This window comes from Aulostomus chinensis, chromosome 18, assembly GCF_037954235.1.
Source record: "Aulostomus chinensis isolate RoL2024-O1b breed Wild chromosome 18, RoL_Achi_v1.0, whole genome shotgun sequence".
NCBI lineage: Eukaryota > Metazoa > Chordata > Actinopteri > Syngnathiformes > Aulostomidae > Aulostomus > Aulostomus chinensis.
In genome coordinates, this window is record NC_141337.1 from 3,250,598 (window position 1) to 3,276,005 (window position 25,408).

Below are 25,408 nucleotides of genomic sequence, written 5' to 3' on the forward strand. Positions count from 1 at the left end.
GAATACCCAAGATGGCAGTTGGGGATTTGTTGATCAGACTGACTCACTGGGACGTCCACAGCTGAGTGCGAAGGTTCGCTGCAACACCAAACATCCCGTGAGAAGAGATATCGTACATTTATCCGGAACAGATTTGATACGCATTCTTGGTCACCACTTCGATCTGCAAACTCTCACGAACTTCGGCTTGAAGGAAAACAAACATGGAGGAGGAATATTTATCATTCCACGGCGTCCAGCTGCATCATGTTTTTGTCATTTAGAGTCGCTTGTCTCATGCTGATTCTACAGGAACAACCTGGCCAGCGCTGTAAGTTATTTCAGCCCTGGACCTTCACACTCAGCTGTGAAAACCAATTCCAAACCCATAATGAGCGTAAATGTCTGTGCCGTCAAACCTGTCTGCCCGCAGGCTTGTTTTCCTCTCCTGCTTGGACAGACGTACCTTGTTGGTTCTCATGGCAACTGTCCACCCTAGAGTTGATGGGTGACGGCATGATTGGTCTTCAGATGAACAGTAACCTAAAGAGAGGCTGCATATGGAGAGGAATGCACCTGTGATTTTGAAGTAGCCCCTCAAACGGTATTCTCGTACTTGAACCCAGTAGTTTATAGCCCTGCCGTTTGGTCAGATGGTGTGTTATTTTAGTATCTCCAGGAAAGAGCCTTTGTTTTAAATGCATTTTTCAGCTGTAAACTGTTCCCAAGTATGTAACTTCGCCAAGTGAAGGTTAAATTTTAGGTGCTCTTTGTTTGTCTATTAGCAGAATTATGCAAAGACTATTAAACCGACACTGGTGGGAGGGGTGACCATGGACAGAAGTTTTTGCCTTGTAAAATGTTTGTTGTTGGCAGCAAAGCTCAAAAACTGATGAGTGGGTTTGATTAGATTTGGTGCAAAGATGGCAATTTTACAAAGAGCAAGTAAGGAACTTTTGGAATTGTAGATTCTGGATCCTTAACACTGTTCTAGGACATTGATTGGAGTGGCTTCTAGCAGTATGTTTCTCCTCGGCAGAGGAATGTGTAGTTTATAGTCTACATTAAGGTTAAAAAGATCAAGTCAGCTGATATTTTGAGTTTTCTCTGCTTTTAAATATTGATATTATCAGCCTCAGTAATGCAGCATCTCTCATGGATTGGAGGGTATTTGCTATCTGTTCTGCATGGTTTTCCCTTTATGATGCTACTGCGACTGTTCCCAGATCAGCAGCGGCTGTTTTACCTACTTTCTGTCATTGTTGATGGTACACGTTGCTAGGTTGTTGTTGTTGTTGTTTTTTAATTTCATATTTATTTGCCTGATATTTGGGCAGTAGTTGAAGTTTCAAGACATAAAAGGAAACAGCTCAGTACCGTTATAACGGCCAGAGACAAAGAGCAATGTTTCATGACAGATTCCCCTCTGAGAAAAGGATGCTTTACTCCAGTTTCAGTCTTTATTTTACTGTACTGTACTGTTGTATACTGAATTTATCTGTCAGTGAACACACACACTCTCTCACTCACTCACACACACACACACACACACACACACACATACACACACACTCATGCGCGCACACGCTTCTACTCTCTTTCCTGCCCAGCAGCTCATATAAAATAAATGATCGTACGGGACGTAGCCAGCAAGTCTCTAAAGACTATCAAAGGTTATGTATCACAGACTATAACATCACCTCATGAAACAGGGTCAAATGTTGAATGGTTCCAGATCCTCCCCCACTACCCAACTACACACACACACACACGTCTAATTGCATTAAATGATTCATCACCATACATAGAGTCAGTCGAAGAATCCAGATGCTGGAACGGCGAGGACACGTGTGGCGAGGTAATTAGAGTGTATCTGTGAGTAAATATGTGCCACCGCTATCCTCACTCCAATACGTGAAGCTCCTTCCTGTTTGCTGACCTCATTGTTTAATCTGGGTAAGTTTTCCCCAACATCTGTTCGTCCCCACCTCCACCCCGTACCTCGCCGATGCTCGGCTGGCCGGCTGCCCTGCTCACGGGTCCCATGTGGCAAATGTAACATAAGAGACACATCCGCACTCCTCAGTCAGCCAATCAAATTGTGTTTTTTGGCTGTCTCTGCAGTTTGCTTGAGCCAACATATACTGTGAACGTGCTCAAGTATAAACTACAAATATTGTCTTTATTGAGTCGTCTGTGTTTTAGTGTTTCTACTTATTAAATGTCACACATTTGAAGGATCTTTTCACGTGCATCATGCCAAAAATACTCTCAAAGCTACGGCACAGTGACGCGTGTCTGATTTAGTCTTTGCAGAAAACACTGAAGTCTTTGAACTGCCACCTGATAATTATCCCTCATGAAGAATTCCACAAGGTATGAACACTCAAAATGTAAAGCTGATGCGCAAACGTTGTTTCCTACTCGACTCTAATCTCACTAGAGGCTTCAGCTGTCCTCATCATACTTGTGTCGGCTGAAGATAAGACCAGGATCAGTTTCCAGACTATTTGTCAGAGACGCTCCGATTGCGAAATTCTGGGCGGATACAACCACAGCAAGTTTGTGCGCTGGAGGCTTTCCAAGACCTCAAAGTTACTTTTTTAACAAACATATAAGTAAGAAGCCAATTCTCACATTTGAGAAGCTACGCCAAGCGAGTATTTGATGGTTTTGCTGGATAGATAAGATCAGTGATGAATTGAAAATCTTCAGATTGAATGAAATGGGGGGGGGGGGGCAATTAGAAGTTCAAGTATCAGAATTTGTATTTCGTAGTTATTGTTTTGTTTTGGATAGTTTGTCTAGTTTGTCTAAGTTTAATTCTCTCATAGCTTTAATTCTTCAGCTGCGTCATATACATGTTTATCACTTGTTTCACACGACAAATTAATAAAAAAAAGATGAGGTTCGGTTGACTGTTTGCACCCTCAGACAACTCACATGACCTGCCCTCATGTGGTTGCACTGTAACACAAACAAACACACACACATAAAGAATGCATGCATAATGTGTTACCTTCCCGAGGAGGAACACACGTGTCAGGTGGGTTGCATTAACTGCTTTAATCCCCCGCTGTGAAGGAGGGAGTCATGCATTGTTGATGTTTTGTTGTTGTATCGGTCGTGGTCAGAGAGGGAGGAGCATAGGGAGGGAGTGGGCCACCCACCCAACCTCAGCTGTGGGTATCTGACCCCTGCACACTTCGCCTCCACCTGCTGTCGTCTCTGAACTTCTTGAGGCTGCTCCCAGATCAAAGCCCACAGCAGGTGTGACCTCTCTGGTCAGCCGTGTTCGCCCTCCGATGGCGTCCAAGCGTGACAGACTTCAGCATCACACGTAGCAGCTTTTAAGTCCAAACCTTGCACTTTCTCAGCGCCGTGGCAGTAAAACCTTGAGTGCATGTTGAGCTTTTACACTTTCCCTCTGTTCTGACCCTGTGTTGAAGCTGCCCTCTAGTGGCATATGAGCGGTACTGCATCCACAAAGCCAATCTGTTCCGTGGGGGATTTACTGGAGATTACAGTTAAAATTAACCTGCTTATAACAGCTGCGACCCTTCCCCACCCCAACCCCCTGTGTTATAGAATCATCTTTGACAGCTTACTAGTCATGTTTGTCTAGACAGAGAAATCAACTCTATCGCTGCACGTTTCCCACATTTTTGGCCTAAAAAACAAAGCAGAAACATAAACATTTGATGTGTCTGCGGTTAATTAGTGCTTTTCTCCTCTGTTTGTATCTTTGGACTGTTTTTAGTAGCAAAATTTGCCTGAAAACAACTTAGTTTAAGTCTCACCTGACCAGTCTGTGACACCAGGCAGACTGACCTTGTGAAACCTGTGAGTTTAACCACAGTTGTGTGGCTTTTTTCTTTTTCGTTTGTGGAAATAGGGTGATAACAAATTATCCATGCAGATGCTGCTTCAACACATGAAACCTCCCCAGCCACATGCTGGTTGGCGTCACTTCTCTCACCAGTAGGGGACAGGATTCACACTCTGCCTCTCATGAACTCCTTTCTTGTATCTCCCGGCTTTGTGTTGCGTGTTTTATTGCGTGCCCTTCTTTGACCCTCCCTCACCCTTCGTATGATCTGTATTTAGCAAAAACACCTCATTGTTGTGTCTGCAGCCTGGTGTGTTTGAGACACATCATCACTCCTTTCCCGTTTTACTTTTTATTTGTTTGCACCCAAATAAAAGTGCAGAAAAATCCAGTGGATGAAAATAAAAAAGTGCTCATACAACAGAGCTGCCTTCGGTTTTTTTATGAAAAAAAACCAAACCACTTTCTGTTTCTTTGTGCCATCAATCTGGAACAAAGCACTTTAACATGAACTTGTTGGTCACTCCTGACCATTTTAAACTCATATTCTTCAACTTGTTAACAATTTTTGTGCCTGTTTTTTGTTGATTTTGTTATAACTTTATTAATTGCATTTCTAATTTTAGTCGATTGCTCTTCTTTTATCCCGTGTTTCCAATCTGCTCAACATCCATTAAAATAAATGTATAACTAGATGAATAATTAAAGGATGGGGAAATGTTAACAAGATTTTTGGAAATTTTGGACCACCCCCCCCCAAAAAAGTCCACAAAATTTTCAAAACAAAGATTCCAACCAATCAGTCGGCAGTAAAGAAGAAGAAGAAGAGGAACCTAACAGGGCTGAGTGACCTGGATGACGGCTCTGCTATTGGATACACGAGTGCTGGACGCGTTGCGTTCATTAAACAAGTCCAATAAACAGGTCTCACTTTGTACTGCAGTAAAAACACATTCTGTGGTGGCAGATGGCAAACTCATCGTTACAAACACAACCGGCATCGACTCAGTTGACACTTGGCCTCAAAACCCTTCTTACGTTCCAGGGTCAAACACCTGACATCAACAGAGATTTCCCACCTATGAGTGAAACTTAAACAGTGGAATAACAACCATTCTTCCCACCATGTGTTTGGCTCCTACAATGTTTAGACACCTGAAGAATGAATCTTGTACAATTTCCTCTTAAAATCTGAGTTTTAATCATGGTTCCAAAGCTGCGTGGGAGCTCTGGCGATGCTCATTGCGTATCATATGAGTGAATTTGTGGATTAAACTAGAAGAAATTCCTCTCTCAGGTGGCGTACAGGACAGCAGCCCTCCGCTGTTTGAACCACTGAAAAGCATCCTTGTCCCGTGAACTTCTCATCTTCCAGCTTCTTTCTCCTCTTCACACCTCTGCCTTTGAATGTTTGAGAAAAAACATGTTTAGTCTTCTGAGGCAACCAGAGTGGAAAGAGAGAGAGAGAGAAGGCCTTGTGCCACGCTAATCTGTTGGCCCATGTTCGTGTTATGAGTATAAAGGAGATTAAAACATATCGCCTCACTAATCTGTCCGTTACACCAACAACCGCGCTCCGCTCTCTTTCCTGCTTTACCTCCCTCCCTCTGTTCTTCCCTTCCTGCTGATGTGTTTGTTGTTGAGTTGCGGGCGGGGGGGTCACAGATGAACAGGGTCTGCACCTCCAAGAGCAGCTGCGTGTCTCCCTTTGGTTGCCTGGCTTGGAGAGCTGCACCCTGCCAGGTTATGATGATAAAATGTAGCGAACATGAAGCGCGTGCCGTCTCCTCAGTGGTTTGCTCTGCAGTTGCACAGTCAGATAAAAGAAGTCTGCCCTGCTGATGCACATTCGGCCCTCGCGGCGGATGTGCAGCCTGTCGAGGCATGCTGCAGCCGTATACAGTGTGGGTCACTGGGAGGAGGCGTGCTATTGTCACAGCTCCTCATCTGTGACTGTGTGTAAACTGTAACTCAATGCCTTTTTGTTCAGTTCTCTTTTGTCAGCCTCCTGTTTCGGCCCCCTCTTCTTGTAAATGTCTCCATGGTTCATAACAAGAGGGAGAGAAAGCGAGGTGTGGGGTGGGGTGGGGGGTCCGGGCAGACAGGGACCTTTTGTTTCCAAATTAGGCATCGCGCCCTCCTCGCCAAAACTAACTGTTATGATGAAAGCTGTGATATGAAATCCTCACTCAGTGGCATCTCCAGTTCCTGCCTTGTCAGCTGTCACATCCTCTAACAAGGGTGTGGTCGTCGCTCACATCCCTCCCTCCCAGAGAGGAAGAATCTGACCTCCTCCTATTCTCGATCCACTTGTCTCTCCGCAGGGCGGTTCCGCCTGGCGGTGCGTCGAACGCAAAGCTCTGGTCTGAACCACAGAAAGAAAAGAAACCCCCCACAGCCCTCTGAGTTTTTGAGGAACTCTAATTATATAGTGTATTTATACTCAGCTGTGACTCAGTGGGACATGTGGCGGGCGATTGTATGTATGTACGCGCACGGGAGACGCAGCCTTTGTGTTCACACGTAAATGTGTGTGTTAGTGAAAGCTTTGCTGACTCAATAAAGAGGGAGCGTAGATCCACAAATAGGTAGTCTGTTATTGTTGCATAAATGCATAAGTGTAAGTCATAAAAGAAGAAATAACTCTCATCAACCAAGACTGTTTTTATTTTTGTTTGCACTAAAATGCAATTATAAGTTACCAGTGGTACACAATAGATGTCAGGAGCGAGGAGTGGGAGGAGGATAGCAATCATTCCTGCCTGGAAGACTACACTGAGGGCCAAAAATAAATCCTCAGGAGCATTGAATGAAGCTTGGAATTCTCATCATCATGTTACCTTCTCTATAATTACAATCATATAATTGCAGTTGTAAAAGGAAAAAAAAAGTACTCGTATCCATGTCCAGGTGTGCTACTAACATTAGGAAATCAAATGCAGCTTTTGGATGCATTTGACATTCTGACCCATCATCTCAGCAGACAGTAAGTATGCTGTCATGGCACCAAGCATTCTGCAAAATATCGCTGTGTTTATATTGTAGATGGGGCCAGGTTGGGAAAGTGTAACCACACTGAAGGCCTCTTCGGACGTGCCGGTGTCCTGACTTCACACCCAGATTCTCTCTCGGGTGCTACAATTTGGTTTTGCTTTTTTTGTGATTTATTGGTTTATTGCGATGTGGTACTTGGTAGTCACAAGTCACATCAGTTGGTATCCTTAAAAGCTCTGAGTTGCACCACTCAAAGTACAGAAATCACTATTTTTGGACCTCAAACTGCATTTGGGACCCAGTAGTGAGATACATCAGCCCCTGCTGGCCATATTGAGTGCCTCAGGTGAAACTCTTTTTTTCTCTATAATCTTCGTCTTTTAGAGGGAGGTGAAGGAGATGTGCATGTTCAAGTAAACCTCTACCTTGAAGAAGACCTTTTCTGTCAATGCATTTATTTGAGTAAAAATGATACATCATTGCAACCCCATGGTCTCCAGCCACGTCTTATAAATTTGGCACGTGCGGTAATCATGGGGATCAAGCGGCATAAACCCGACACTGATTAATAACCGACTACACTTCCGTCTGTTTGTGTTGTCACGCCTGATAATCTGGATCCTTCAGATTCCCTTTCACTTCCTCTCTTCGTCTCCCTGGACGTGCTAGTCAAGTGGAGCATATCCAGAGGGTACAGTCAGTGTGCACGGTTGACGGGCCTCTCAGATCGAGTTGGTACTTGTCCCACTGTGCGGCAGGTGAAACCTGTCTAGCCTCGGCGGTAACAGCGATGAGTGTCAGAGGAGAAAATCTGCTACAAGATGGTCACCTGTCTGCCACATTCGCACGTGAGCTGGATGCCTGGTTGTTTGGTGAGAACACGAGCAGGCGGGTGGGGGGCTTCTGCTCTGTGACTGATTTAGTGAAGTGGTGTTTCGGTGTCACTGGGTTGTATGGGTGGGTCATGTGAACAGGAGTGTGTGTGTGAGTGTGAGGGACTCCTGTTTTGATGAAGAGGTCATGTTGACATCCAGTAGCAGCTGTTATATTTTGGGAGTATTTGGTACAATGATAGCCTCTCATTCTTCTCCTCTCCTCCAGCTTTTCACATTTTCTCTCATTCTCTCTTTTCTCTCATTCTCTCTTTGAAAAGAGAGAAAAGTTGAAACGATGAAAACAGCGGCAAGGAAAATCTTTTCTTTTTTCTCGTCCCGGAGGGGAGGTGGCGGAGGCAGGGCCGGCTTTTGTGGAGTTTAACGCCGGGATCATAGCTTTGTCGCTGTGTTTGTGCAGCTCTCTCACACGCACACATACACACACACACACACATGCGGCCCACGTGCAGCCTCCAGGCTTCCTCTTCATTCAGCACAGGAGAGATCAGCAGGAAGCTTCAGGAGACATCTCCATCTGGACTGTCCACTGCCGGAGCCGGGTCCCCCCCCTGTACCCGATGTCTGGTGTTTTTTGGAGTTCCAGTTCGCTGTACTGTTTGTTTTCTGATGACTGTCAGACTGGTTCAGTTGGAGCGACGTTGGAGTGGTTGTGTGAAGGCGGGTTAAGCAACAAAAACAAGGAAGGAAGAGAAAGCAAAAGAGAGTAAATGACTGAGATAGTTTGGGATAGAGATGAGACTGACTTGTTTGGCTTTAGAGGGTGAAGGAGGGAGAGAGGGGGGAGAGCAGTGGGAGGGAGGAGAGATCCAGCCCTCTGGGACAGCAGTGTGTGTTTTGGGGGTGGACAGAGTGGCTTTGTATGCAGAACACCACCGGACACCGACGGGAGTGACACTGTCAGTTGTTCTCTGTGTGTGTCTGTAGTGAAACCAGACCTACCTCTGATTCTTCAACCACACACACTCCTCCATCTGCTGCCGTGGAGGCTGCCTTCTGTTTCCCCTGGACTGAACCAACTCTGACTGTCTAGATGTGTGTGTGAGTGTCTGGGAACGCCACCGGAGTCCAGGAGTGATGTGTAACTTTTGGGATTAAACTTTCTGGAGACTCAGCGATGGATTGGAGTCTGGTGAAAGCAAGGTCAGACTCCAGTGAATGACTGGAGGAGGATCAAGCTCCACTAAAACCACTCATCCGCTCTTGTTGTCCATCTCTATTACTGCATCTGGACATTGTCCACAAGCCCGTGTAGGTACCGGAGTGTGTGTGCAGCCCATGTGGGCGGTTGGTAATGCGGATCTGAGAGAACTCCGTGCCCCAATGCCCGCTGCTATGCTCCCATGCCCGACGCCGGCCGGGTCTGACTGGAGCTTCCAGAACCCGGTGGGGGTGGACTGCAGCTCCCCTGAGCCTCGCTGCATCTGGTTGGCGGTCCTCCGTGGCACCACGGGGCCACCGCCATCCCCACCACCCATGATGCCCACTGGGCAGAGCCAGAAGTCCCATCAGCCCAGGGTAAGGAGAGGTCATCCACTCTTGACGTCTTCCTTTAGTGGACGGATGAGAACTCTCTGTTATTAGCTTGTGCTTGTCTGATTGGTTGATTGATTCTTAATATTATGCATTAAATATTTTATGTTGAGTACTTAAAACAAACTGGCCAGTATTCATGTACTACTAAGTGATCATTTGCAAAAACAGGTAAAAAAAAAAAAGTTGTTAAAACCTCAAGAAAGTTATAAGAGTAATACAGCTGAATGTAAGTATTTCATATTTAGAAAACTTCTTCAGTTTTATATTTAATTTTTTGCTATTTATCTTCATTAATTAAATTAAGAATATCTTTTATTGGATCTTCATTGCATATATTAACAGGTCATGAATCTGAAAGGATTCGTTTTAAATCGTTTGGATTTTTAATTTACACTTTTGCAAAAAGTGTCGGTCTGTTGTTGTTAAAACTGCAGCAATTTAATTTTCTCCAATTATTTAAGAGGCCGCTGCAGGAGAAATTTCCTGGACGTGACTCGAGCAGCTCACTCGGCCTGTCCGACTGTCTGAGACGATGCAGATGTGTTGATTTTGGTGGCTGTATGATTAAACAATGATATCAGCAGAATGCTTCCCTGAAACCGCTGTGTGGGATTTGTTCAGCATGTCAACAACACGTGTGCGTTTTCTTTAAAGTCTGCCAGCCACGTTGCCGTTGACGGGGTCCTTCAACTTCTCATGGTTTCCAGGCTGAAGTTGTTTTGCCCTCAGGTTGTTTCTCTTTTACACTCTTTTTTTTTTTTTTTTTTTTTAACTTTGTCTGGGAAAGTTTTTGGCATCACATGGAGATTCACGATGTAGAGTTGGGTTATTCCAAACGAAGCCCTTATATGGCTCCTTTTTAGATGCTGTTGGGTTTATAACCACATTCACATCCAAGTGTGTTTGTCCACTCTTATTTGAAGTGGTTACATTCGCTGTTTCCAACAGTTTGGTGGACCTTCTGCACAATTAGTAGGACTTGAGTGAGTAAACGGGTGTCTGTGACCCTTCACAGCAACCGATTTGCAGTTTGGGGGTTTTACTCAGTGACGTGTCGGTAACGACGCCGTGAGTGGTCCGTGATTTAGGGTCAGTAAGGCAACCGGACCTTGTTCATTCATTCACTTTGTCCTATCGTTATTTCCCCCTCAGTTTTCATCAGTACGTATGTGAATATCATACAAACGTGATTTTAATCAGATAATAAGCTAAAAAATGCAGCATAGGTGAGAATTCACGTCTGATACCTCATAATTCAGGAGTCGTGTTAGGGGCCCTGCTACTTCCCAGTTAGATCCGTTATTTCTGGACTAAAATAAAAGAAATGAACCCCTCCTCTTTGCTCTAAAACCGTAGCTTACACAGGAAGTTGTGCGTCAGCTTCTATCGGCACCGACTTTTTTTTTTTTTTTTTTTTTTAGCGCGACATTGATTTGCATAAGCTGGTAAAATGTTAGCATATTGTCAATGTTTTACACCCAATTCCACCAATGAAACGTGGACGTGTCTGAAGTTTGGAGGTTGAGTCTCAAAGTAGATGATTAAACAGTAAGGTGGCTTCATTCTCTGGATGTATTTATTAATGTTTTACGACCTGAGCCAGGTCAGACGATGATGACATCATATCACGCCCACAGAGAGAATAAGTAGTGTACGCCACAGATATAATATAGAATAGAAGTATATTTTCACCCACCTGTACCTGATCAATAGTTGGTATCGGTGGAGTTCAGCCAGGTATTAGAATCTGTACGAGAAAGGAAAAAAGAATATATTACTTGATTTTGGGAACGCCTGTCCGTAAAACCGAGCTCAGCACCACAAATTACAGCCTTCTGAATGACCATAAAGTAAATCGGCTCCTCTGGTGAACGGATTCAATAAAAGCTGAATATTGGATCCTCATGAAGGGGGATTTATAACGGCGATCTTGGATAATCCCTCACAGATAGAAGTAGAAGCCTGTACTCGTAAAAGGAATAGTTCCAAAACTACAGTGTGAGTATCTGCTGTTGACACGTCCTCTCCTCTGGGTGTTGTTGTATGTGTGGGCTCTCTTCTTCTGAGGGGATCTAATTAGTGGCTGCATTCAGTTCAAGGGAGCTGCAAAGTGCCACTTTGAACAAGGTGTTTTTGGGGGCAGCGGCTGTGAGAGCTGTGTGATCACGCACCCCCCCGTCCCCCCACCCCATGCCCTCAGAATTCAGGGCATCGTGACCTCATCGAATATTGCTTCCTTTTTCCCTCTTTTTTTTTTTTCCCCTAGTTGTTACCACCACCCCCACCACCCCACTGACTCATGGTTGCAAAAATGCTACAAACACAAATGTGAGTGGGGGATGGGAGGGAGGGAGGGAGGGAGAGAGACTGTAGGACACAGCTGGGACGAACCATTCAGGAAGTAGGTGTTCGCTTCAAGGAAATGAAGTTGGGAGGAAATGGAGTTAGTTGTTGCCACGTGGTTAATTTTAACCACGCACGCCGGTCGGTACTGACCCACGTTCTGAATCCCAGCGTATTTCATGGAGGATCTTTATATCTTGATCACTGCCTCCAGCAAGGCGGCCGTGTTAATGCTTATTTGTCTGTCAGCAGGATTATGCAAAAAATGATGGTGCCAATTTTAACCGCCCGTGGTGGAGGTGTGTAGAATGGAAGGAAGAAATCATTCAATTTGAGGGCATCAGGAAATAATAAGTTTGTAGTTGTTTTTCTTTGTTTTTTAACCTTGATGTACTTTCGCTAAGGAGCTTTTCATTAAACGGTGTTACCATGATGAGGCGTTTGTGACTTTACTCCAAACTTCAAACTTTGAATGACAGTCCCGGCTTGAGGAGCTACAAGCAGAATTGAGAGTGTTGCGCCCCCTAGTGCTGACAAGAAGTAAGCTTGGTGTGACATTTGTACCATTTTATTTACAACACATCTTCACTTGACGCACAGAAATGTCGTACATAGTAAGTTTGTGTTTTCTAGCGCCATCTAGCGGATGTTGGAAGTGATATTTGTACTACGTCACCTCCTTCTAGCTCTACAAAGCAGCCAAACACAACGATATGTGTGTGTGGGGGTTGGAAGGACCTGCTCATCACTGTTTGCAGCTTTAATTGGGACCGCGAGTATGACAGTGCCAGGGGCCAAAAGTTCACCTTGGCTGGGTTACGCTCTGAGTGCTTCTGGTTGTGTTGTCGTATCAGCTTCTATCTTGACAGCATGAATGCATTTATTGTATTTTCCAGCCCACAGAAGATTATTAAAATGCGCCAACAGATCAAATTGCTCAGAATCTCGTGAGGCCAAACAGTGACAAGGCAACTGGAAAAACCCACCAACTTGCTAAAGCTGACTTAGTGAAAAAATAATTTCTTAGTTACCGTGTAAGTGGAGTGTTTGTTCACCTTGGGTACACACACTTACTGTAATACCACTTATGTAAATCTGAGATTTCTGAGTTCCTTATGCTGCTTTTCCATCTTTAAAGCTTTTAAAAGCAAAGATGGGACCTCCGGTCACAAACTAAACACCTGCCTGTCTGTTCCCGCTGAGCTAACACATCGGCCCGCGCTCAGAGTTTGAATCACAATAGCCGAACCAACCCATCTCACATCTGTAAAACAACTCCGCAGGCGTCACTGGTTGTTAGACAAAAGAACACAATACTCTTGGCAGTTTGGAGCTGCTGAAGTAGAAAACCCTGTTTAACTGACATTGCATCATCACCTCGTTGAAGTGACAACGGGGTCGGACTGGTTTTTGTTCACACATTCATATTGACACAGAGGTGTGTGTGTGTGTGTGTGTGTATAAACAAGTACACAAGTCCACATGTGTGACTTTGTGACATGACATAACCAGAATTGTCTGGTTAAGTAAGTCACTGCGGGACGTACAGCATCTGAGGTCCTCGTCATCAGGCAGGTCGTGTTAAACCCACACGCACCATGATTCTGCATGTCGGGACTTAAGATGCAGTTAGACCTGCAGAGGCGCTGGAGCTCTCCGCCGGTCCTGAATCTGGCCGCCGGTGAGTTGAGGAATTATCAGATGATATTAGTTTTCGCCGTCGCTGTCCGGCGCTCTTTTGGCAGCCCAGCTCAGGGTTGTGGCTGCAGACAGGACAGCTATCAGGATTAAAGGCTTGTCAGCATTTGTAACGTCCGTAAAGCTCCACTTTTCAAACAGGTTGCAGCTCTCAGCTGTTTAAAAGAGCATTATTGTTCGGGCCTGCAGGGGTTTAGCAGGAGCCCGGCTCCCAGCAGCCGCCACATTCCTGCTCTACCTCTGGATGGAGCGAGGAGAGGATTCTGTGTTCTCCGACACGTACGCCGTTACTGACGATTGCAACTGAAGCACAGAGTCATGGTGTCCCAGAAAAGCTGAGAAAATCTGTTTTTTATCGGCTTTGGCTGAGTATTGTCACAGACACAGTTTGTGAACATTTTTAAACGTAACAGAGCTGATGGAGCTGTAATTCTGTTAGCAGGCCATATTCTGCTCTGCTCTGACCCCTCCGCTTTTATCTTTCCAGTTTTGATGCATCCGAATGAGATGTTTTCTAATTGGAATCAGGAGCTGCTTTGAGCGTCTGATAAGCTCATGAATACTAAATAGGCTTGCCCTCATCGCTGATTATTCTGCTGATTATTTTCACAGTTAATCAATGAATTGTGCAGCCAGTGACGTTTTGAAATGTGTCTTGATTCCATCCAACAGTCAAAAGCCCAAAGGCTCATCACATTCATCCTTGCGTGGCCACAGAAGCGGCCGTAATCCTTCTATTGATGAATCTGCAGCCAGAAAATTTCATACATCTTTGCAGCAGAGACAGTTGTTGGGTACTTTTCTTTCAGGAGACTAACTGTTGCCGCTCTACAACCTCCTGGAAGCAGAAAGCTGCTGGGTGGCATTAATAGCTGCTCTACATTTTCAAGGAAAAATGTTCCCAGTGTGTCTTTTAATGACAAAGTTTTCAGGTCATGGAATCCATCTGGGGGTTCTAAGGGCAACCAGAGTATCGTCTATTAAAATCATGTTCAGCAGGCGAGAATGGGTCCATATTTCAAGCAAGCAAGATGTTAAAAGGAAAGCTTCCCAGTTGGAGTGTAGGAAATACTAAATGTCTTCTAAGGTTTCCCTGGTTTGTGCTCTAAGCCTCCATAGGAAGTGAAGTTTAGACAGAAAACCACAGAAAATTTTCCAAGTGCCTTGTTGGTTAAAGCGAATGGCCAAGTGCATGAGGAGGCCAGAGCTTGTCAGCAAGTTTTTTAGCTTGTGGGTGCAAACTAATCTGTTATCAGACAAAGTGGTCGAGTCAAGGTGACAGGTAGGAAAGAGGATTCCATCGGGCCTCAGGCAAGGAAGCTGTAGACTCGGTAGATCAACCGATTCCAAACACAGATCCTTCACAGTCGGGACCAGCGGAGTGGGAATCTGCTCTGGCTCAGAGACCCAGTCAGACCCTGTGTGTTTTGGGTAATCACAGGGTTTGGTATTCCCAGCGTTGGGAGGGGCCATGTGGTCGAAACCAGCGTGCTGGAGCCTGTCCTTCGCAGGGGCCTGACACTCCTCCCTCTCCCCCTCCCCCTCTTCATCCTCCTCATCCTTCTCCTCTCATTCACTCACTCTCTCTCTCTCTCTCTCTCTCTCTCGCTCTCTCTCTCTCTGCCTCCTCAGCCAGTTACAGTTTATGTTTCAACTTGTCCAAGCCAAACCGCTCCCTCTGAGGAATTCACTCCGTGTTCTTTCTCCTTTCACTCTCTTTCATTTCCTTTTTTTTATTCCACGCTCGGCCTCTTCTTTCATTATGATTTTTTAATTTTTTTAAATTTGACACCCTTAGCACTCCTCCACCTCCCTCCTGTACATCTTTATTAAGCTCTCACTTCGCATCTCTTGGGGGTGTTATTTACTTTATGTTTCATAGAACACCAGTTTGATACATTTTTCAGGCTATTGATGATTGGCTCTGAGTCAAAGATCGTGTCCTTTTCTTGCACTGGGATATCAAACGATTAATCAGCTATTGGCTTTTTCCTGCTCCAGTCATTTTCATATCAGCATTAAAACTTCAGTTAACTGTGACTGCCAGACTTGTCACATGGATTTATGTATCCAGAGCCGTGAAACACACGCTAAATTTGGCTTCACAATATGCTCTGTGGCCCTTCTGAAAACACACATAATTGTCCAAAAAGGTATTTACTGAACTTCCCAGACAGGACAATTAGTATTTGCAAGCTACTGACATATTTGAAACCAGACGCAACATTTATTGTGGTCTCTTAGAGCAGAAGCAAAAGAAAAGTCAGAAGAAAACTTGCGGTAAAATTTTGGATTTCCATGATATGAATACATGAGGGGAGACAACAGAGATGAGGAAGGAGAAGAGGAGGGGAGGGGAGGTGAGGTGAGTGAGGGAGACGGAGAGGAGTGAAGCCACGATGGAGAATAAGAGCAGTTATTTATAGGAGTGTCTGGTTATCCTGCCCTGCACCGCTACCCCACTTCCTGCCTCTAGCCTGCCACTTCCTGTCGCTGTGTGGCTGCCTCTGTGACTGCCAGGTCAAGTGTGTGTGTCTGTGTTTGTGCGTTTGCCAGGGTGAAGACAGCCTGCTGTGCGTCAGCGAGCATTTTTGAATGTAGAAGGTGAACAGGAAGTGAGTCTCGGGGTGTGCGTGTTTGAGGGCGCCCCTGACACACCCACCTCTCACCCGCTGACATAAAACACTTTCGTTTAGATAGTTTGGGAAGGTTGGTTGTCTTAACTGGTAATGTTAGGCTTAAGATGTCTACAGGTCCACATTAGCCTGTCTGACTTCAACTGAGAAACACACATTCTGCTTACCTGAGGAAGGACAGGATAGAGCAGCACACAGACGAGCGCTGAAACCCTCAGATAGTTTAGCATTGTTGACTTTTCTTACATTCCATGTTTTGTCTTTTTTTGGCTGAAGTAAGGTCAGATGATCGTTACTTTTTTTTGCCATAATGTTTTTCATTAAATGCTGCTCTTACGAATTTTGAAGCGTTCATGTGTGTTAAAAACAGCGGTTGCTAATGGCTGTTGTCAGCAGCTGTCGGATACTATTGCTTTTTTTTTGTTGTTTATTTTAAACTTTTACGTACACATTTTTCAGCATTCTTGATTGGTTAGCAAGGGTTCAAAATTATATTTAACTTTGTGCAAAGGTTGAACTCTGAGTAGTAATCTGAGTAATCTTTAGATTAACTTCAGAGTATAATTGCTGCGGCAAAGACTGAAGGTAGCTCAACACGTAGTGTCGCTTGTAACAAGTGATGTCCGTGTTTTCTTTTGCTCAGTATCTGCCAGGTACTTTTGCTGAGTATTTGTATCTAAAACTGCTTTTCCCCCATCGTGTTGGAGTATTTCTTTGTTGAAACAAACTCGTATTAAAAAAGGTAATCAGGCTGTTTTTGCAATTGCTGACTATTTATCTTTGGAGTTGAACAATCTCTAATTGAAGACATACATGGATGCTGCTCTGGCTGCACCCTGTGCACAGGGTTCTCTTTCATTCAGATTTCTCAGTCTGCTCTGGCAGTTTGTGCAAGAAATGAAGAACACTTACTTCCATTTTGTCCTGAAATTGAAATTACTAGGCCTGCACCGACACGTCCATCCTGCTGCACCTTTGAAAAATCTCTTGTAAGTGTCTTATTTACATCTACGTGTCAGTGTCCAATAGCGATAGTGGAGGGTATCATCAAAAACACATTCAAAGTTCAGGGGAATTCGGTAATTTCATCGTTTTTGGCACTAAAAATGAATCAGCAATCAGTCATGATTGTTAGCATGTGATGTAAAATTCAGTACAGTGAATGCTAGCCGGTAGCAGGCAGTACCAGTGATTGAGTGACAGGGGCTGGAATGACACATGGGTGATTGCGGTGTTGAGTCGGTTCCCAAAATTTATGATGCATCCCTTCCAGTCATGTTTGGTGTTTGATAGAGAACAAGCAGCACTAGACACCGCAGCAGGCTTGGCCTCTGCGATGACACGAGAATGGATCCCTCCTTCTCATCCTCCTCCTCCTCCTCCTCCTCCTCGCTCCTGCCTGTTTGGTCAGGTGATTGTGTTTGACTGACAGATGTGGGTCGTCAGGGCAGCGGGAGGGTGAGAGTTCTCACATGTGTCTGTCAGCTGTGAGCTTATTTACTCGCCATTTAGGAATGAGATATTTAGAGAGCTGGTGGGAATCTGTCCTTAATTTCCACGCCGTCTGTGAAGATTCCCTCCGGACCTTGATAAGACCAAGGTCAGCGTGGTCCACAAGCCCTACATTCCTGAGTACCCCAGTGGTTCTGTGGAGACGTGGACTCTGCCTGATAGCAGGCCGCCCAGGTGTGTTTATGGATGACCGTTGTGAGGCTGCTGGAGAGAAGCAGCTGATGTGAAACCCAGCAGTCGCATGGTACATCAGGAAAACTATCATATTTTTACCTTGAGGGTGATAATTGTAGCATAAGCAACACAGCAGTCTCTTGTTTGAATGTAATTAACTGGCATGAGATGAAAGTAATATTTACTTTGTCCTCCACTTTGTTAGAGCAGGAATGACTACACAGCAGAAAATAGACTCGATTTTGACTTCTGTCTATAATTTCTGTGTGGTTGTGTGATGCGTTCGCCACACCTGTCTCCTCAGGTGCTCTTGGGCCGACGGGATCTAATTGAGCTCTCAGACTCACATGATGTCTGCAGGCCCTGAAAGTCCTCAGGTTAAAGAAGCCAGACACAACACACGGTTACTCATCTGAACTGGGAATGCGCATGGATGGAAGAAGTGGCCTGACTGACCGCTGACACACAACTTCACTCTGCTGATGTTAAATAAATGTTTGTAGCAGTGATGCTGCTTGTTTGCCCAACTTGGGTCAGCAGGACACAAACAAACTACCCAGCCAGATTTGTTGAAACTGGATGGAGGAGGGTCCAAGAAACATTCAATGGAAGATCCCCAAAGATGAAGTCACTTTCTTTAATATTGCTGGATGAGAAAATATATTCAGATATGACGTTTCAGTTGGGGGTTTGCATTTATCAGAAAAAGGGGTTATTAGCCTTGAGGTGGTTCTGCACTCAACTTCTACTCTTCTATATAATCAAATGTAAAACTGATGAATTGATGATTGAACTCACCAAATCTCTCTATCTGTGTTTCCACAGGCGAAGGGGCGGAGGGATGGTCTCTCCTCAGCCAGTGACAACCCTCGGCCGCCGATGGCGGCCAGGTCGGGAAGGGAGGGGGGCAGCGTGGGCTGGAAGGGTCCCCGGACGCTGGTTCTCCATAAGAACTCGCAGGGTTTTGGTTTCACGCTACGCCACTTCATCGTTTACCCTCCCGAGTCAGCCCTGCACACCAACCTCAAGGTGAGCCAAAGGTGGACACATTCGTAAATATCTTAAATTGGGTTCTACGGTCTTGAACAGCACAGAACATATGAACTGTTTTAGAGACTGGTGTAGTGGATTTCCAGTCTAGTGTCATCCAGTCCCTTTTCCAACTTCCTGGTTTATTTTTATAGCACACATGGTTTCCATTTCATCCTAGCTAGCATTTAAAAGGGTTTCAGTAAGCCTCTCGTTTCACTGGCTGAACGCAGGACGGAGCCAATTGGAGTCCAGAGATAACCCTAATCATACTGCAGCTGGGGGTCAGTGAGGTCGAGCTGAGCAAAACGAACTCAGACAAAAGCAGAATACAGGTTTCGTCGATTAGAGACAAAGACCTCAGCAGGGGAAGACTGTTAAAGGGTCCATTAACTGAATCAAGACGTAGGCTTCCACTGGTAAAACCAGAACATTACATCTTGGAGGATATAATGAGCAGTAGTGGATGAGATGCACAAACAGGTTTGAAAATAGTTCTCGTTGAATGTTTTTCAGTTGTTTTCCGTCCTTGGTGAGTTGGTGCTGGTGTTTTGGAATGAGCCTCAGTGTGAGCGGTTATTTAGCTCTTTGAGGTGTGGGGGCAAACGTCTCCAGATGTGAAATTGAAGGATATGGAGGCTGGTTTGGGGTGAGGCAGCTGGAACAAGGCATCTATTATTATTCTGCCACCCCGTCATGCAGCAGCTGCAGATAGAAGTACGGATTGAATGAGGTCTGTTGTGTTAGTCTGGTACCACTCACTCGCTGCCCGGCAGCACCAGGCCAGACCCGGACAATAGGCCCACTGCTGGTCTCTGGCTCTGGTTCTGTCCTCGTCTCCTCCGCCTCGAGGGTCACATGGTGTTTGGAGACAATCAGAGCCACAGAGCCCCCGTGGAAACCTCCCAAAGTTACTCTGAAAGTGTCCGATTATCAGAGGCCTGCAGGAACAACTTGGGCACTCGTTCGTGGTGTCAGCAGGTCCTGAAAGTCTTCAAGTGTCTTCAGTAATGTGAAACAAGGACATGGTTCTAGCTGGCTGAGAGCTTTTTTATTCTGCAGAGTAGAGAATGTGGAGAAGGAATTGAATGATTGCACCTTGAAGAACAACTTTAATATATTTAGAGTCGTTTTACCTTTGTATTTTCTTTTTGTGCTTGTCAGTTAGCAGGATTATACAAAAGACTACAAGGCCAGATTTCTCCAAACCCGATGGAGAATTGTAGCTTCGGCCAAGTAAGACCTCCTTAAGTTTTGATTGATGATATAGTGCCAAACGCTTTTTTATTATTTTCATTTTTTTTTTGCCTCATGAAAGACTTTTGTGTGAAATGTTCAAGAAAGGTCTTATATATCCAAATTTATAGACTTTATGGTTTACATCTTTTCGTAGCTTTTATTAGAGTTACTTCGTTATTGTTAAGGCCAGTTTCAATGATTTTGCAGGAATTTGCAGATGAGTAAATGCTCCCAGTCGCCTGCTTCACATTTTCTACATAGCATCACTGACCAGTTTTCTTGTCGCTGCGGATGTCTGCTCCCTGGATGTGATCAGACCCGGGCTGGTCACTGTCGAGTGTCCCCAGGTCTGGGCTCTATTCTGGGGTCAGCAGCTATCTTTTCTCTGCCTCTAAACCCTCCACCATTGTCTGCAGAGCCAGGAATGAGCCCACTCAGCGCAGCACAAAGCCAGGCAGCAGTCAGCCCACCGTGCCCCTAACCCAAACTGTCCACTCAGCTTAGTGTGTGTGTGTGTGTGGAGGTGAACAGATAAGCTAACAAATGTCCCCACCCGCATCCTCGCTGCAGACAGCTGTGTGTGTATGATGTCATGAGTACCTGCAGACGGTCCAACCTGAAAGTCTTTGCACCTCAACACTGATGCTCATAAACTCTGGTGTGTCTCAGGGAGGTTTGGCTGGAGGGTCCAGCAAGTCGCTGGCGTTTGAGGAAGCCTGTAGTTTAAAATGATATAAAGAATACTTGGAACGCTTCCTGTCATCTATAAACCAACTCACCGTCCACCACAGCACATTTCACATGACAAACATTTAACTGGGAACACGCAGGGCGTTTTTTCTTTTCTTTTTTTTTCTTTTTCGTTTTTTTTTTTAATCGTGTGAAGGTCATTCTGGGTAGTCGGCATTGTGAGAGGAGATGTTGAGCTCGAGTCTCTGGTCAAGTCTTGCTCTGCTTGACTTAAATGCCTTTGTGATGAAATCTCACAATTCAAACCCAGAATATCTGCTCCTGTCAATGTGGTAAAATAAAAACAAAAACAAAAAACCTCTCAGTGCAGCTGACAGTGATTAATCGGAGTGATTTGCACCTTTCATCCTGAATCAGGATTCTGTGTCACACCTCCAAGTCAGAAACTCAACTAGGATTATGTTTGAAGTGAATTTGATCATTAATTCCGTCTGTCTCTTACATTTGCAGGATGAGGAGAACGGTAATGGAAAAGGTGAGTTTTCTCTGTCTATTTCCTGTCTCTTCTCAACTAAAACCATGTACAGTTAATGATGATGTAACGGAGAGAGACCTCTGTATTCCCTCCTGTCACCCCTGCTCTGCAGCCTCTCTCTGCCCCCTACAGGACATATTGCAGAACTACATCCGAAGTCAATCTTAAAACATCATCAGGACGCCTTAGATTAGGGCTGGATGTAAAGAGAAAAAAATAAAAATAAAACACCTAATAATGAAATATTTTTCAAAAATATAAAAAACATGAAGTTGTAAATAACTTTTTATGGTGTTTTCTTTTTTGTCAGGTAAATGTTTCTTTAAATTTGGAAAATCTTTTTCATATATTATATTATATTCACGCACCACAGTGACACTTTGCACAGGATGTCAGTTTTTGGAGCAAGTGAATTATGTGGGAAATAGAGAGAGAGAGAGAAAGAGTAGTACTCAAACAACACAGCATGTGTTTGCTTTTACCCCACGGCCCACTGTAAAGTTTCAGTTTTGCGCCCCCCCCCCCCCCCCCAACAAGTTCCTTTGCCTCCTTTGTAGATGATGATTAATTATTGTCTTTTTATCACTGTTGGATCCCTGCTGCAGTTTAAAACTCACAAGTCACACACAAAGGTTCATTTGCGTCGTCGTTCTTTCATCACCCAGGGTATCAGAAAGGAAGACTGGAGCCGATGGACACCATCTTTGTCAAGAATGTGAGAGACAAAGGCCCGGCCCACCAGGCAGGCCTGTGCACAGGTACAAAGAACACATGACACAGGGACATTTACATACTTACTCATTTGCTTTGGAAATCTGTTGAAGAGAGCGCCGGTCACGTGACGCTGCAGAGACGAGCAGATAAGACAGGATGATGCGATATGAAAGAGGCTGAGTGGGCGGTTAGCTTTTCTTTTTAGCACCAATACAGTGTGAAGAATGAAATTTTCCTGCTACTTACATGAGGATTTTGGCTTCGACTAGATACCAGTATGACAACTCAAGCTCTCGAGTGCATTTCAATGTGACAGAGCTATTGAGGTTGTCCTGTTGTGTCTTGCTTGGAAGGACAGCGATCCTCTCCCAGCAGCCCCGACAAACCAAACCAGTGCTCCGTGTAAAGCACCAGTGCACTTGAACTCAACTTGTCACATCCAGAATCACATGCCAGCATGAACATATGCAAACACACAAACGCGCTTTGTATGTGTTTGAGCTTGCACCGAGTCATCATGAACGCACACAACTGTGAACACATCGTTACCCAGCGTCTTTTCCGGAGCCTTCCGTTCACAAAAGTTGTGGTGACGTGTTTGATGTTGACAGTCAAACAGATCTTGCTGTTACTGGCTTAATCTGGAGCAAATAATTTGAGGGATTATTTGATTTGATCAAAGCTCAGATGAGAGTGAGTATTTATTCTTATCTGCGCTGGATTTGAGGCTTTTATTTCCGTAATCATAATGATGAAACTACAGGGTTTACACACGTGCAAATACGGATTCTGTGAATTTTGATGCATCGTAAAATAAATCTCTTTCCGAATTTCTTGTTTTGCACCTGCCTCCAGAGGTCAGTGTGTGGCGTTCACACAATACTTTGTGTGTTTTATTCAGGCGATCGGCTGGTGAAGGTGAATGGAGAGAGTGTGCTAGGAAAGACGTACTCCCAGGTGATCGCCCTCATTCAGAACAGGTAAGACCTCCTGACTGTCAGCGATGGAAGTCTTAGGTGTGTTGACTTCCTCAATGTAATGTTTGGCTTTTCTTCAAGTGCTTACAGTAGACATGACGTCAACTTTTTAAAAGAGTAGCCTGAAGCAGCGGCCTCTACTACGCTGCACGTCCCTAAACTGCGATGCACTAGAGAGAGATTAGAAAATCATGTTTGGCTGATGAAGGTTACAATCTTTAACTGCTGGAGGGAATGACAGTTCATACTCATATCAACCCTCCTGAATTGCAGACGTTCTTTAGCACCCCTAAGTCATCAAGAGGTCAGAGGTCAACTAGGAAAATGGCCTTCAGTTGGCTGGTGTTGCACTCATTTAAAGGGGAATTACCCTATTTTCCAACCTGGGCTTGAAGTCCCTCATCTAAAAGTGTTTTTGCCAATACCATGTTTGTTGTCATCAGTGTCCGACAAACGTGTAACTGAAATCAGCAGTTTCTCCATGTGGTGGGCAACTAAATGCTCTGCTCTGACCAAATTTAACGTGACTTCTCCCATAAACATTTCAAAACACACTTCCCCACGATACCGGTAACCAAAAGTGATCAACTAAGCAAAATGCTATTTCTCCTCTCGGTGATGTTGTCAGACGCTATTACAGCAATCTGAGCGTGTCCTTGTTTCCTGACAGATTAGCTAATGATGTTACACAGCAGCAGTCATGGCGTTATTACTCACTACTGGGATAATTCAAAACATTTTGGTCCCTGTCAACCATTTTGACACATATACTGGAATTTCCCTTGAAGAGGGCTCTGCTGTGCAGTGACACTGTTGAGATGTGAGATGATACATGACCCAGTGGCTACGTAGCGCATGCTCATGGGTTCTTCTGTGGAAGTCTGTGTTTTTGTACTTTCAGGACTGGGCGAATCGAATTGGGTTCAGACCACACTGGTCTTTGTCCCTCTTGCGATAGCCTTACAGGGTGAATCCTGTGCAAAACAGAGTAAAAGTCTGAGTGTCTACTCAGGTTGAGACGGCGGTCAGGCAGTGCTTGACTTGTGATTTGAAGAGTGCAGACTCACCGTATTTTAATTAACAGCTATTTAAAGACATAACCGAGCCTGGTGAAGCTGCTTTTAGCTTTTAGGGTTCCAAAATGTGGAACAAATAGCCAGAGAACTTGAGACAGCAAAGGTTGTTTGTCATATATTCTGTCAAGCAACAGAACAAGGATGATGGGTATGTTTATCAGCCTGGTCTGAATCCTGTGTGTCGTCTTCTCTCTGTTTTGCAGTGAGAGCGTGCTAGAACTGTCCATTATGCCAAAAGATGAAGACGTGCTTCAGTTGGTAAGTGTGAGTATGGGATTTTTTTTACACACCTTAGCCCCCCCCCCCCCCCCCAAAAAACAAACAAAAACAAAACATGAGTGGTGTGTTATTGTAGGACGCTGCAGGGCATTATATTTCTGCAGAAGTTAACCAGGATTCACCCCATCATTGCCCAAGAATGTGGAGATTTAGTTAGAATGGCTTGAGAATGACTCAGAGGCTCCCTGCTCTGTGTTTAGATTATTACACGCATTCATTGAAGCGCCATCTTGACTGGCTTCAGCTTTTAAAAGTAGCTCTATGTTGGTACACACACCCATGTACAGCATATTTTTGTCGCTCCACAGGTTGCTCCATGCACGCCCACATGATCAGACATGCACCTTCCCTCTCCCTTCCCATGAACATGGAGCTACATGTCAAAAACCAGATTCCCACATTTCCATGATCCTTCACACAGGTCCAGAAATATCAGTGCCGCTGTAAAAAAGAGGCAAGAACACGGTTCATAATTCAAGTTTAATACATTTCTTAACCCCACAAACCCACTCCTCTGTCTTTACACTCCTCCCCAGCCTGCTACGCTTGTATCTACTGCATTCCTAGCATGACATCACCAGTGCTGCGCCTCCTTCCACACTCCCACAGGGTGGAGAAAGACAGAGAATGAGAGGGAGTTTGGAAGGATCCGTGAGAGGAGAAAACAAGAAGACCAACTGATAGAAAACTAGAAAGCCATAAAAGTCTGAATATAACTAACAGCGGGAGTGCGTAAAATCAGAAGAACAGTAGCAGGAGTGTGTGTGAGGTGCGAGGAGAAGTCTCCTGCTTTACCCTCTGGTTTTTCTCCTCTGTGTTTGTGGAAACTACAAATTAAGGAAAGCTTTGGGATTCGTGTGGACGCCTAGATCAACTAGGTAAACCGTGACAAGTTTTCAGTGTGTCTACTTAAGTTTGCTTTATTCTGTCAAGAAAAAAAGCAAAACGATTGTTCTGTGGTCATATGACATGACGACAGTGTGATGCTTTCACCGTCAGTCTTGCTTAGGTAATTAGTTAATTTCAGGACTTGTTTTTGAAACTGGCACTCTTAAAGCACCTGTGTGTGTGTGTGTGTGTGTGTGTGTGTGTGTGTGCAGTGTGTACATGTATGTAGTTTCTGCTGGCTGCCGTGGAGTGTAGAGCTCAACCGATGCTGGATTCCTATATTAGGAGTAAACACGTTACATATGATAGGCCTGGGCCGTGTGTTGTTATGTGTTCATTCGTGTCTAGATCTGATCGTGTGTCGAGGATTTTATTCCCACTATTGCG

At 44.7% G+C, this 25,408-nt stretch overlaps 1 protein-coding gene across 10 annotated transcripts in view; it reads left to right on the top strand.

Moving 5' to 3' along the window:
* Positions 1–25,408, top strand: part of arhgap23a (Rho GTPase activating protein 23a) — a 57,192-nt gene that overhangs the window by 11,371 nt on the left and 20,413 nt on the right. For 4 of the 10 annotated variants that reach the window (XM_086184637.1, XM_086184639.1, XM_086184642.1 and 1 more), the window contains exons 1-7: positions 8,520–9,213; positions 18,420–18,623; positions 19,788–19,859; positions 21,063–21,087; positions 21,753–21,845; positions 22,703–22,781; positions 24,058–24,118. In XM_086184637.1, the coding sequence (XP_086040763.1) occupies positions 8,854–9,213; positions 18,420–18,623; positions 19,788–19,859; positions 21,063–21,087; positions 21,753–21,845; positions 22,703–22,781; positions 24,058–24,118 (894 nt within the window). In that variant the 5' untranslated portion in view covers positions 8,520–8,853. Of the gene's footprint in view, positions 1–8,519; positions 9,214–18,419; positions 18,624–19,787; positions 19,860–21,062; positions 21,088–21,752; positions 21,846–22,702; positions 22,782–24,057; positions 24,119–24,712; positions 25,012–25,408 lie in introns of those variants that run through there. The other 6 variants (XM_086184640.1, XM_086184646.1, XM_086184638.1 and 3 more) reach the window with 5 other exon arrangements.